This window comes from Aphelocoma coerulescens, chromosome 24 (genome assembly GCF_041296385.1).
Source record: "Aphelocoma coerulescens isolate FSJ_1873_10779 chromosome 24, UR_Acoe_1.0, whole genome shotgun sequence".
Classification (NCBI taxonomy): domain Eukaryota; kingdom Metazoa; phylum Chordata; class Aves; order Passeriformes; family Corvidae; genus Aphelocoma; species Aphelocoma coerulescens.
The window spans coordinates 6,195,134-6,208,754 of NC_091037.1; the positions used below are offsets into that span (position 1 = coordinate 6,195,134).

The window sequence follows — 13,621 nt, forward strand, 5'->3', positions numbered from 1 at the left end:
ATGGTGAAGGATTTGGAGAGTGCAGAGGTGGATTTCTCCTCCTGAGGGGCCACAGCCCAAGCTCTCCAGGAGGAAAGAGAATTCCCAGCACATCTTCCTGCTGGTGGCCACGGGATCTGGAAGTTGGCCACACCCATTCCCCAAGATCCTGTTGAGGAAAATGCCACTCTCAAAGTTCATTTGGGCTGCTGAACCACAGATACCCCATGCTCCCAGTGAGGATTTGGGATGAAAGAGGATTTGGAAAGCCTGGAATGTGGATCCACGATCCCAAAGTGAGAGGGAGCCATGGGGAGCATCACCCTGCCATGAGCTGCCATGTCAGGCAGGCCCTTCTTTCCCATAAAACCCCAATTTCCATCATGGGAAAAACAGAGAAATTGCTGGAATTTCCACAGTTTTGCATTGTTTTCCCACTTTCCATCCCAAATCTAAAGAGGAAAGGCAAGGAATAATCACGCAGACACCGAGGGTTAGGAATTATTCTTCTTTTAATTTCACATGGTTTAAAATACGATATGAAATAAGGCTACAGTATATAAAAAACTCTCCAGCAAAATGATGTGCCAGCATCAGCAATTAAAACAAAACCAATCCCCTCCTTCCCCAGGAATTCAATGGAGGAGGGATTTTTATTTTTTTATTTGAATCCTTTAAAAAAAACCAAACGGAACCAGACACAACACACGGACACACACACACGTCGCTACATCTCTAAGCTACCTCAGCTCAGGTTTTTTTTTTAAAAAGCACCTGCTTTTTCCTTGTTTTTTTTTTTTTTGTTTTTTTTTTTTTTAAATCTCACTTTTAAACTTTTTTTTCCCCCCGCTTTTAAAAAATATAAATTATATGAAAATACACGTTGGAAAATAGTTGAACAGCACAATATAACAATCTCTTTTTTTTTCTTTTTTTACTTCTTCTAAGTTTATCAGCTTAAAAAAAATGTGTAAAACCAAAATAAACAAAAAAAGACTTCCTTTTTTTGTTGGGTTTTTTTTTGTTTGTTTTTGTTTTTTTTTTTTACTGAGGCAGTTAATTCCTGGAGATATTCCATTATAACATATATGTATACATAGATTTATCCTTTATTTAAACCTCTTTGGAATGTAGACAACAGCTCCTGGGTGTTACAGAGACCCTACCAGGGAGCAGAGCACGCCAAGGCATCCCAGTTTTCCAATGTCCACGAGGAACCAGCAATTAAATCCTAAAACCTTGGAGAAAACCCCTCCAAAAAAAGCAAAACTCAGAAGGTGGAGATATTTCCTGCAGCATCTGGATTTATTGGTGCTTTTTGGGACCGTTTTTTGGAGGAGGTGGTGGTTTGGGAAGACAGGAGAAAGTGAAATTTTACATTATTCTTTTTTTTTTTTGGTCCTGTTTGGTTATTTCTCCCCCCAAATGGTCACATCTGGATCAGGATGGTGGGAATAACATGGATCTCCACTTGGACACGCCCCAGTGGCCAAGGATTATGGTGATTCCACATGTGGAGATGGAGAGGGACAGGCAGCAGGAAAGTGCTTGTGGTTTTTGTCATTATTGGGGTGGTTTTTATCATTATTGGCATGGTTTTTATCGTTATTGGGGTTTTTTCCTTTATTTTTGAGATCCCAAATATCAACTGTCAAGGCCCCCGAAGCTGTTTGCAAGTAGGGCTCAGGCTCTGCCAGAGGGGCCAAGAGGACACCAACCCACATGGAAACAGCAGAAAATGAGCAGGACACAGAAAATATCCCAAAAACTCACCCAGAGCACCTGAGAATTCCAAACCAAGACAAAACAACCCTGTTTCCAACAGGATCTGCGAGGAGGAATTCACTCCTGCCTGGAGAAAGCAGCACAGGAGGGAGTCCCAGCCCGGGCAGATCTCCATCATCCCTCTCAGATCCGTCCTTCTGGGCCAGCACGTGGGAATTCACCACATTTTTGTGGACCTGAAGGAGCTCAGAGGGTTTGGGTTGAGCTCCTCTGGCTCAGCACAGCCCTCGCCAAAGGCCAGCGATGAAAAGCAGAAGGAGAAAGGAACCAAAGCAAAAGAAACAAAGAGAAATCCGCACATTTCCAGTGTATAAACAGCAGCCATCTCTGGGATGGCCTCTAGGACGGGAATAAAGGCAAAGGAAAAGAGGAAATGATGGCACTGATGTGTCTGGGACTGCTCACAGGCTGCGAGCAGGGAGGGCAAAGGGCCGGGAGAAATGGTGGAGAAACTTCAGCCAGGGGCTGCTTCCAAAAACCCAGAGCTGCTTCCCATGGCTCACCCTTCCTAACCTTTAACCATCTCCCCAGAATCACTGGGAACGCACAGGCTCGGCTTGGAAACCTGGAATAAGCCCAGTGGATGAGGGATTTAGCCTGGCAGGGAGAGGGGGTTCTACCCAAACCTGCAATTCCTTCTGTTGTAGCGGAATTTCATCCCATTCTTCTCCTTTTTCAGCTGGAGCAGCCGAGCAAAGCAGGAGGGAGGTCCTGGCACACAGCCCCATGCCAGGGGCAGGAGCTGGGATGTTTGGGAGCCCCTTTCTTAGGGTGGAAGGGGGATTTAAGTGACCCATGATGGGTGAGTTCAGGGCACTCTGCAGCAACCCTGAACATCCCACAAACCCCTCTGCTGGAAATCCAACCCTTCCTGTTGGGATGCTCTTCAGCAGCTGCTCCCTGTGCTCTCTGTGCCCTCACACCTCTCTTGGCTCCCTGTCCAGCTCTCCAGCCTGAGGCTGGATCTGTCCCAGAGCCTTATCTGTGGGGCTCTCATCCATGATATCCCAATTTTCCTTTCCTCCCCCCAGCTTGGCAAGGCTGCCTCCATCCTCCTCCTCCCTGCCTGCCCGAGGAGATGAGCCCACGTTTCACTTCTCAGTGGGCAGCGTCCCTTTCCTCCTTTGGGGTTCCCTTCACCCTCCATTCATCCCCTCTTCCCTCCTTTCCATCCATCCCACCCTTCCCTTCAGACAACCCGCAGCCCCTGGGTCTAACAGCCTCCCTTCCTCCCTTCCTGGGTCTAACAGCCCCCCCTCTGCTTCCACCCCCTCCTGGCCTTCCCATTTCCCCTCCAACACCACCCCTTATAAGGACACAGCAATTCTGGGGCTGACTTGCCCTGAAATGACCAATTTTAGGATACAGAGGTATGCAGAGGGAAAGGAGGAGAGCCCAGCACCTCTGGGCACCTTTGGAATTGGGGTCCCCTCCAGCTCTGCCCCTCTGCAGGGGTGTTTGTGCCTGAATATTCTGGCTCTTTAACACAGATTCCTGTCTTGCCACCCGATCCATTGGGATCAGGCAGGAATCACCTCTGGAAAGGCTCTGACCCCCTGACCCCAGTGCTATCCCACAGTGCCTCTGGAATGAACTCTGTGCCCCAAAGACACACGCAGAAGGGATTTTGGTAAAGTACAAAATGCTGCCTTTAAATGCAAACACCCAGGGGGGTGAAAGATTCCCTTGGGCAGCCAAATCTGCGGGGATCTGGCGTTGGGATTGTATCGAGATATGGGAACGCACCCCTGACCCTCCAACTCCCACCAAGCGCACCCCAAGGGTGGTGAGACATGGTCCTCAGCCTGCCCAGAGCATCCTGGCATCCTGGCAGCACTGGGCACAGCAGGAGTGACCCCTCCAGAGAAAAGCAGCTGCAGGAAAGGTTTGGAGGCCAGAGGGAGCAACTCCTCTGGGACTGATCCCAAAGGCATCCCTGGTGACACCGGCCGTGCTTCGTGTCACTCACACCCCGCCAGGATTGGTGGCAGCAGCTGCCCAGGAGCCATAAAGATCCCATTTGCAGGGACAATTTCCTTTCTGCTGTGCCCACACACGGCCATAAAGACAGAGCTGCTGGAAACAGGAAGGAAAAACCATTTCCCTTTGGGTTTTGAACTTTTTCCTGATTTTCCCCCTCAATTAACTTGCATATTTTCCATTTACCACATCAAAAACATGGGAATTTCTCTCCTTTCCCCCTCCCCCAAAAACTTTTCTGTAAGCACCAAAGTGTTCCTTGAGCAAAAGAAGTGATTTGGAAAATGCAAAAAAAGACATTTTCCATGGAAATTTTGAGAGGTTTTGTGCAGCCAGACATAAAAAAAATAACAAAAAGCAGGGATTTCAACCAGCATTATCAGCACAGCGTGTGGGGCTGGAAACAAGAGTGGCACCCCCAGCCAGCACCACCAGGAGCCACTTTGGAGCTCATTTTCCTTCCCATCCCAGTCCCAGCATTCCAATTCTCCAGTGGGGTCTACATAAACTAATTCCTCTTTTTCTCTTCTTCCTCCCTGGGATAAAACTCTCTGCTGGCAGAACAGAAACAAACACACACAATATTGCAATACTGAGACCATCTTAGAGCTTAAGACTATTTAGGAAAACAAAACAAAACAAAAAAAAAAAAAACAAATACTGGCACAAAATTTAATAAAATAAAACTTTAAAAAAAAATAAAAAAGAGTCTTGATCCCTCCTAGGAAAAATTCTGTCTCCTGAAGAAAAGACGACGATGGACAGAAAGGTGATGGGACAAGAACAACCATTCTTGGCTTTTCCCTGTATTGCCCCTCCCCGAAGCAAGAATATTCACCCATTTTGGTTTTCCAAAAGAAAAAGAGTTTAAATTCCTCAAATGCTCGGGAATATTGTCATTCCTGACCTGTCAGTTTGTGTGTGAGCAACCAAAGGGATCCATTCGATCGCATTTTTTCCTAAACAGCCATGGGTGGGGAGGGGATTGCTGGTTTTTTTAAGTGAGCTACATTTTTCTGGCTTTCTTAAAACTCCAAATTTCCCCCTAGAAAAGCCTGTCTTGGAGCTTTCAGGAAATCAACAAAAAGCCCATCCTTCCCAAAAGTTTACCTCTTCCTCCCCCCTCTCCCCTGACATCCTCAAAGCCTCGAATCCGAGTGGCCCTTGAAAAAAAAAATGAGCAGAAGAACAGCGAAAATCGATAAAAAAGAACCACCGAACGAGTCCCGCCGGCTCTCCCCGAGGACAGCGGTGTCCCCGCCTCCCGGTCACTCGTCGGCGTCGGGTTTGACGTCGAGCATGGCGTGCAGCTCCTCGGGGGTGTAGCCCAGCAGGCTCTGCAGGTCGCACACGAAGCGGTACACGTAGCGCTTGCCGGCCGTCTTGTGGATGATGTTCTTGTCGTAGTAATAGCGCAGCCCGCGGCTCAGCTTCTCGTAGTTCATCTTGGGCTTGTTTTTCCTCTTGCCCCATCGCCGGGCAACCTGTGGGGAGCGGGGAGAGGGAGGGAAAGTCAGCGTGGCTCGGTTGGGATGTCCGTGTGGAGGAGTCTTTTTGTCACTAAGGTGGACACAAGAATTGGCGCTGGGGAAAAGCAGCCTCTGTGCAGAGGTGGAACGTGGCAGAGCGTTGCATGAGGATTTACCTGGATAACCCCGTGGGCTACCTCTTGTGGGGTATGCCCAGCCCTTGCCCTGGAGGGATCTCTGCTGAGACAAGAGATTTCGCAACCGCCCAGCAGGACTCCCTGGAAAGGCAACCACTTCTTGGGTCATGGCGAGGAAAAGTGGACCCACAATCCTTTGAGAGACACTATGCAGATCTTTCTGTAACCCATTGGTCTGTCCCAGACCCTCTGTAACCCATTGGTCCCCCACTGATCCCCTGTATCCCTATAAAAGGAAGCCCCCTGGCTCTGTGGGGAGAGAGAGCTCGTCCCTGGCTTTCCCCTTCGCCGGAGGGGACCAACAATAAAGCTACCTCTGTGCGGAACCAGCCACACGGGCCTTCTCGTCTCTCTCTGGTCTGGTTTGGCCTGGGGGTGCCCTGCAGAGCTGAGCTGGAATCACGAGCTGACAATCACTAAAGAGCTGACAGCCTCTGCAAGGGCCCTCCTGCCAGCAGCTGAGAGGAAGACACCGGGCCTGGGGAAGGCGATTCCTTTCGGGACCATCTCCCCGGACCGGTCACCTCTTCCTGGGTCAGAGCCACTGACCCCACCACCAGCTGTAATAACCTCTGATATATCCTCATATCCCCAGTGCTTCACCCCTTTCCCAAGGTTCCTCCTCCACCTTCTGCCAGCTCTAAACCAGAGGACACCAACACGCAATGGCCCAGTGGCGGTCACTTCTGCACTTTGGAAGGCTCTGGTCACTCATGGAGTTATTTAGGTTGGAAAAACCCTCTAAGATCATGGAGTCCAACTGTTCCCCAGCTTTGACCCATGTCCCCAAGTGCCACATCTACACTCCAGGGGTGGGGACTCCCTGGGCAGCTGGGCCAGGGCTGGACAGCCCTTTCCACGAAGAAATATTCCCTAATATCCAACCTGAACCTCCCCTCGTGCAACTTGAGGCCACTTCCTCTTGTGCTGTCACTTGTACTTGGCAGGAGAGACCGACCCCCACCTTCCAGCCAAGGAAGGGGACAAAGATCCCATCTGCTCCCCAAACCAGGGACAGTCCCCCCTCGCCTGTACCCAGCCTTTCTGAAGAGCTTTGCCAATGCTCCTCTCCCTACAGCGTCCCAGCCACTTCCCACCGACTTTGGGTACAAATCCTTGCTTCCAAGGGGTGACTGCATCCCAGTTTTTAGCAAATTTCCAGCTGGACTCTGATTCCTTGATTCCCCACGACATATCCAAGACCAGAACAAAGTGGCTGCTCAAAGGGAGCAGGAGAGGCTTATTCCCACCGATATTTCTGAGGAATTTGGGTTGTGCACTTAATTCCAGGGCACTTTACCTCGTCTGGGTCAGAAAGTTTGAATTCCCAGCCATCGCCTGTCCAGCTGATGAAGGATTGACAAGACTTGTCGGTGAGCAGTTCCAGCAGGAATTGCCACAGTTGGATGGGCCCACTGCCTAGAAAGACAAAGGAAACACAGGATATTAATGCCAGGAAAAGCACAGCTTCTTCTATCCCAGAGGGGGAAAAATTCCCATGCAAAAGGTGCTCACTGAATAAAATAAAGCCTTCTCCTGTCAAAAAGAGCCACCAGCAGCCACAGGGCAGGAGTTGAGCTGGGAGTTCAACCCTACAAGTAACAGAGCTTCCTATCTGCAGGAAGAGCTGGATATTCATGCCCTGGAATGCTTCATGTGGAGTTACATAAATAGGATTATTTTTCTGGCACACAGACAGGAGGAGTCACTGCCTTGGCACCAGAGCAGCACCAAGCCCTCCGTGCCAAAGAGCCGCTGGCCACGGCTGAACTCCGGCAGACTCCGCTTCCCGACCTTGACTCTTTGCTCCGTGCTGTTGATCGAGATAAGGGGGACCCAGGTATGAGAATTCCTTGGCCTCTTTCCAGGGCGTGTCGCTGCAGGAATGGGCTCCGCTGGCTCGTGGGGAGGGCGGGAGCACACAGAGCTCCCCAGCCCAGGATCTCCTCGCCACCACCTTGGCACAGCCTCAGCAAATCCACAAGGAACCCCCTGACCCGGCTGGGGAGGCACAAGGTGAGCTGGAGCATCCCATGCCGTGGGCATTCCACCTCTCCTTCCACACCCGGTCCCCATCTTCCCTCCAATCGCTCATTTTGGCCATCAGGAATTTGTCCCAGTGCACCCAGCGAGAGCCTGTGGTTGGTTTTGGCTGCAGTCGTGGAGAAGTTTTGAAATATTTATCTCTTCCTTGGGCTTGTGTCCCAATCCAAGGTAGAGGAGAAGCCCTGGAGCCAAAATCTTTTTGATGAGCAACTTCCAAATGCAGCCACGCCCCAAATATTGCACTTAGCTGTGGGCAAGGTGTTTTGGGAGAGACCCTGGCGTGGTTTAAACCCACCTTGGAATAGATCACTAATAATGACAATAATTATAACAAGACAGCCTGGGGAGAGAGGAAATGATTTATCTCACAGGGAGTTGTACAGGCTGGATTAGGCTGGGGTAATCCCAGTGCTGACAGCCCTGAGTAAAGCTTCAAGCAGGGAAAAAATGAAAAGGGATGGAGCCCAGCCTGTTTCCAGGAATGACAATGGCCGCTGTCTGAGCTGTGGCTGCGGGATAACCCACGGAGGGAAGGGAAGGCTGCTCTCCTTCTCCACAGAGTTTAAAATGACTCAAAAGCTGCTGGGGAGGAGGAAATGAGAGAGCTGGCTCCAGGACACGGGAATGGCCGTGTCCCATCCAGCCCTTCCCAAATTGTTTCCCTCCTGTTATCCCTGTGGAACTGCTCCAGGGCTTTGTCGGCGCCAGGCCTGGGGGTTATCACAGCCACAGGCAGGGCAAGGCAGGGAGCTCCCAGCTCACTCTGCTGGAAATGGGAAAGGACTCGGCAGGGAAAGGCTCCAGCCCGTCGCTCCTCTGGAGCTTGCCAAGATGTTGACTCCACAGTCACTCTCTGCAGTAGGGATGGAGCTGGATTATCCACTCCAAAAGGAGGGAGGGAATTCAGATGACGCCTTTGCCTCTCACTGAAAGGGAAGAGCCAAAAGCTCGGCCTGAAATGCCACCACACCTCCAGGCTCAGGCCTATTTATAGCAGTGAGCTCTAAATGGAGAGAAAACCCTGGGAAAAAGGTTTGGTGGCTGCCTGAGGTCTTGCACAGGTGAATTCCCATGGGGATGAGTCCTCTTGACCCACCTGACCTTACACCAACTCCCCACACAGAGCCAGGGAGCATCCAACACCCAGATCAGGTTAACAGAGACGCAGCCCAAGGAGTCCAAGGCCAAGTCCATCCCCTCACATCGATTTCTCTCCTGCCCAACTGAAGAATAAGGATTTTTAGTTGATTCCTTCCCCGAAATAAGACAGGTGCCAGGTTCTTGGGTGAGGAGCTGCCCTCAAAACACCCCTGGGCCATCCTGGCCCTACAGGATCTTTGGAGGTTCCAGCCTCACTAACCCTGAGCCAATGGCCGGTGCCATTCCCGTTTGGTCGCCAGCTGGCAGGGAGAGGTGTCGGGAAACGCAGGAATTCTTGCCCTCTCTCTGGCAAGCAAGGTAGGGCGCCTGCCACCGCTCCCAGTGCCGCTCTGCTGGGTATTTTGGGATTTCCAAGGAAGAGGTGTCATCCTTGGAACAGGGATTCCCGAGGTCTATTCCGAGCTGCCTGCGGGACGCGCACGTAAAACCCCAAATTCCTCTCGCTGGACAGGCAATTATGTGAGGAATGTGTTTATGCAGGGCTCCAGGCATGTCCCAGCTCCTGTAAACGCCCCCTCCCTGCCCGAGGGGGAGGCAGCCGAGCCTGGCAGATGTGGCACTGCTCTGAGATGGCAGTGAGGTGGCAGGAGCCAAACCCTGGCACATGCCCGGGCCTGTGCCCCAAATCAGCGCTGGCAGGGAGGAGAACAGAGCAGGGAGCAGTGCTGGAGGTCAGGGCATCATCTGCTGCAGCTGTAATTAATGCTGGAGGGCCATCTTCACAAATGAGCCGCTCTGCAGCCAGCAAGGAGCAGGGAATCTCTTCCCATGGGATTTCCAGGTGGCTCATGCAGCAAAGCTGCTCCCCTTGATGTCACAGGGCAAGCAGGAAGCTGCCAGGCTTGTCCCTGCACCCCAAACCTCCTCATCCACAGGAGCAGTGCCCATTTTCCATCCCTTCTGCTGCAACCCTTCCTCTCATCCCAGCCAGGGCTGGAAATCCCCACCAGGATGCCAGGTTGGGATCACTCCATGGTACAAGCACACACAGCCAGGCTGTCCCAAGGCCAGAGGGTGCATCCCACCACGGGATCTACTGCCGTGGTTATCCCAAAACAACCACCTGCTCCCGCAGCCTGGACTGGGATGCAGCTCCAAGAGTGAGGCTTGGAGGTTTGGAGGGGCACAAGGCAGCTGTTATGGCATTGCTCCCTCCACACACATCCAGGGGCTTCCCAGAGCCATCCCAGCCCTGGCTGGGGATCGGGGCAGGCCCTGCTCCACAAGAGACAAGGGGAGGACTCAGAGGGGTGGGGGTGTCCTCCCGCCCCGCCGCCACCTCCGGCACCCACGGGGCTGCTAAAAATAGCACCCACAATGGGGGCCCTGTCTGGCCTTGGTGGCACTGAACAGGGTCCTTCAGCAGGGACTGTCACACCACAGGAATTCTGCGGCGTCAGGGGGAAAATATTCCTTTTGAGCCGGATGGCAGTGGGAATAGTGGGAACTGCTGGCCGAGTGGGGCTTCCTCAGCACCAACCCCTGATGGTGTCCCCAGAGCGAAGGATTTGGTGCCACACCACCCCTGTGCCACCCTTCCTTGGTCAGGAATGGTCCCCCAGCCCATTCCCAAGCACTGGGATACCAAACTCTGCCGGATGGGGCCGTTCCAGTGGCGCGGTGACAGTGGCACGGCCCAGCTGGGGCAGACAGGCACAACCCCGTCATCTCTCTCGGGAGGGTTTTACACATCCACCCCTCCCAACGGCCTCTGTTTTGTTTCCCTTCGTTCAAACAAGACAAGAAGACAAAAAAACCCCACCTACCCACCCCCCACCTTTGCCTGGCGCGCTGCGGTTTGTGGTTCCAACCCCACAGAACAATCGGCCCTGGCAACGTCTCCAAAACAGCCCCTGCCTTGCTCACCTGCCCACCCTGCCCACCCCCTTTGATGGCACCACGGTCCCCAAATCCCCCAAAGTCAGCCCAGTTCCCACAGCTCCTCCCCAACTCCTGCCCAGGCTGGTGGAGGAGCCAGACACTGCAAGGTGGTGGAGCTTGGATGGAGGCATCTCCAAAGAAAAAGCAGGAAAGGACCCTGGAAGGCCCTTCCTTAGGGACAACACGGCCATGATTGCAGGCAGGAGGGCCAATGCAGGCCAGAGCTGCTTCCCTGCTGCAGCTCCTCTGCTCTCAGGAAGGAGGTGTTGGGAGGACTGATCTGGTAGAATTTCATGAATGGGAAGGGACCCACAGAGATCATCAACTCCAGCTCCTGGCCCTGTACGGGACAATCCCAAGAATCCCACCCTGTGCCCGAGAGCGTTGTCCCTGAAGCCAGAGGCTGACTCCAGAGGCACCTGGGAAAGCTCCAGGGATTTTGTGAGCTCCACACCCTGCTGAGGGTGCTCCTGCTGTCCACGAGCTGCTGAGCAACACCAGCTGGGTGTCTGGAGGAGACACAGCCAGAGCTGCTGCCCCCCACCAGCCCCTCCCCGGGCTGGAGGAGCCCTGGGGAGAGCTGAGCTCTGCCACGGTTGGGCAGCGGCGCGTGGGGCTGGCTTTGCTCTCGTTTGCACGTCTGGCAGGTGGGGCAGGAGCCACTGAACCGGCCCCACTCCCACCCTCGAGTTGCCACCCTGGGGAGGCCAGAAGGGGTCCTGCCTGAGGCAAAAGCGGGCAGGAGCTGCTGGGTGGCCACCCTGAAGTCACCTGCAAGGGCAGGTGAAGGGCATGACCCAGAAGGAGCAGGGTGACAGCATCCCCTGCATCCCAGCAGGGCCAGAGGGGTGCCTGCATTCCCACACTCCTGCTCCGTGGCTGCAGATGCCCACACGGACACTCTGCTCCAGCAGAGCAGGCACGCAGGATGCTGATGTGCCCAGCAATGCTCGGGATGGCAAGGACAGCCAGACCACTGGAGTGCGGCGGGAGAGGGGATGGGAAGGCAGCTGCTGGAGGATTTTTGGGTGCCGATGAACACGGCACAGGGGGGATGTCGCCTGTGGAGGCTTCAGAGCAGCAGCACAGCACGGGGGGAGGGGCAGCAGCACCTGAACTGTCCTGAAAGAGACCCACTTTCCTTGGCACCGCCTCGGCTTTCTTGCAAAACAGCAGCTGTGCTTTCACTGCCGGCTCACAGATAAGAATCGCTCGCAAACAGAGGCTGGGGAGGCTTCGGGCTGTGCGAGGAAGGCTGATCACACACAGCAGAGGGGCTGGGAGGCCCCCGGACACAGCCCTGCGAGCGCTGACAGCGAGGGGCAGGGCGGGCTCTGGCCTGGGCACAGAGAGGGCTCCGGGTGAGATAACATCTGTGAGAGGATGAGATAACATCTGTGAGAGGATAACATCTGTGAGAGGAGATAACATCTGTGAGCGTTCCTGCACTGCCTCCTGGATTCCTGATGGGCATCAGGATAACGAGGATGGCACCGCTCTGAGAGGGACACTCTGGTCATGGGCGACATCAGCTGGGAAGGGGCATTAACTCTTGGAGTGCTGGGACTGGCTTTGAAGGGATCAGCACCTCCCTAAGCAGGCCCAGAGGGGAGGACAGGCAGCAGCACCCACACCAACACAGCCTGGCAGCTGCGGGATCAGGGCCTGGGGAGCACTCACCTCACCTCTCCCATCCCTCCCTCCTCCCCTCCCCTGTAGAGCACGAGGGGATGGCCCTGCTGTGTGCTCAGTGGTGTGGAGCAGCGGCTCCGAGCTGTGGCAGCACCGACACCGTGGATGGAAAGCCCCGGGGTGTCAGTCCTGCCCACCACCGAGCAAACAAACCCCATAACTTGGCTACCAACCCACACAGCTGCTCAAGGGAACCCAAAACCAGCTCAGTGCTGAACAGTTACATCGAACCAGTGAGGTCTGAGCCTTCTGTGGCCCTGCAACACCAGGGGAGTGGCAGCACGGGCTGCAAACACCAACACAGGGCACAAAGCTCCAGCTGAGTTTATCCACCTGGTGCCAGGGCTCCTGCAGGATGCTGGTGGCTGTGGGAAGCACCAGAGGCTGCAGGATCCAGCTATGGCACAGCCCCAGGGGATGTGGAGGCAGAGCTGAGCTCACTTTAGCTGGGCTCAGGCATGGAGGGATCTCTGCCCACTCACACCAAGCACAGCTCTGCTGCTGAACCAGGGAGCTCAGAGTGAGCTCAGCTGAGCCAGCAGTGAGCACACATCCTGAGCCGTCCCCTGCCTGGATGTCATGGATGCACTGTCACAGCAAAGAAAATAAAGCCTGGCTTCATGTAAAATCTCAGAATCACAGAATCTCCTGAGCTAGGAGGGACCCACAGGATCATCCAGCCCCTGGCCCTGCACAGACACCCCCAAATCCCACCCTCGGCATCCCTGGCAGTGCTGTCCAAACACTCCTGGAGCTCTGGCAGCCTCGGGGCTGTGCCCATTCCCTGGGGAGCCTGGGCAGTGCCCAGCACCCTCTGGGGGAAGAACCTTTTCCCCAAATCCATCCTAACCCTCCCCTGACACAGCTCCAGCCATTTTTTCAGTAAAATTCAGGCTGGCCAAGATTTGAGTGAGCTCCAAATCCAGGAGTCCAGGGCTGGCCCTCCCTGCAGCGATGGAAACTGAAGTTCACCAACTCCTGAGCAATTACATTTCTCCTTCAAAAAAAAAAAAAAGCTAAGAAAATTGCATCAACCTCTCTGTGAGCAACCATGGCAACTCGTTAAAATAGGTCAAGATGTGGGGGCAGATAAGGCAGCTCTGAAAGGCCGCTCGGAGCTGGGTGAAGAATACATCAAACGCAAACAGAGCTTCTCCAAAATGCACCTTCTCACCCCCGAACGTGCCTCTGGGGCAGATACCATCAGAGATGTGCTGGGGCCACCTCCCTGGGCAGCACGGAGGTAACAGAACCTGAACAGGACTCTCAGATCTTAAAGTCAGCAGAAAAGTCCTGGGCATGAGGGATGTGACGTCCCTCTTCACCCTGCCAGATCTAGTGGGGCCACCTGGAGGTGCCTGGTGGGTGCTGGCTGTGTCCTCGGGGGGAAATGGAACCCCAAGGTCTGGGCGTTTTGGGCTCCTGGGCTGG

The 13,621-nt window shown here is 53.9% G+C and overlaps 1 protein-coding gene across 5 annotated transcripts in view; it reads right to left on the bottom strand.

The window, feature by feature from the left end:
* Window positions 1-473: 473 nt before the first annotated feature.
* The window catches only part of ETS1 (ETS proto-oncogene 1, transcription factor), a 72,170-nt gene continuing 59,022 nt past the window's right edge, over window positions 474-13,621 (bottom strand). For all 5 annotated transcript variants that reach the window (XM_068994667.1, XM_068994665.1, XM_068994666.1 and 2 more), the window contains 2 exons: window positions 6,711-6,829; window positions 474-5,228 (listed from right to left, as the gene is read on the bottom strand). In XM_068994667.1, coding sequence (XP_068850768.1) covers window positions 5,013-5,228; window positions 6,711-6,829 — 335 coding nt within the window. In that variant the 3' untranslated portion in view covers window positions 474-5,012. The remainder of the gene's footprint in view (window positions 5,229-6,710; window positions 6,830-13,621) is intronic.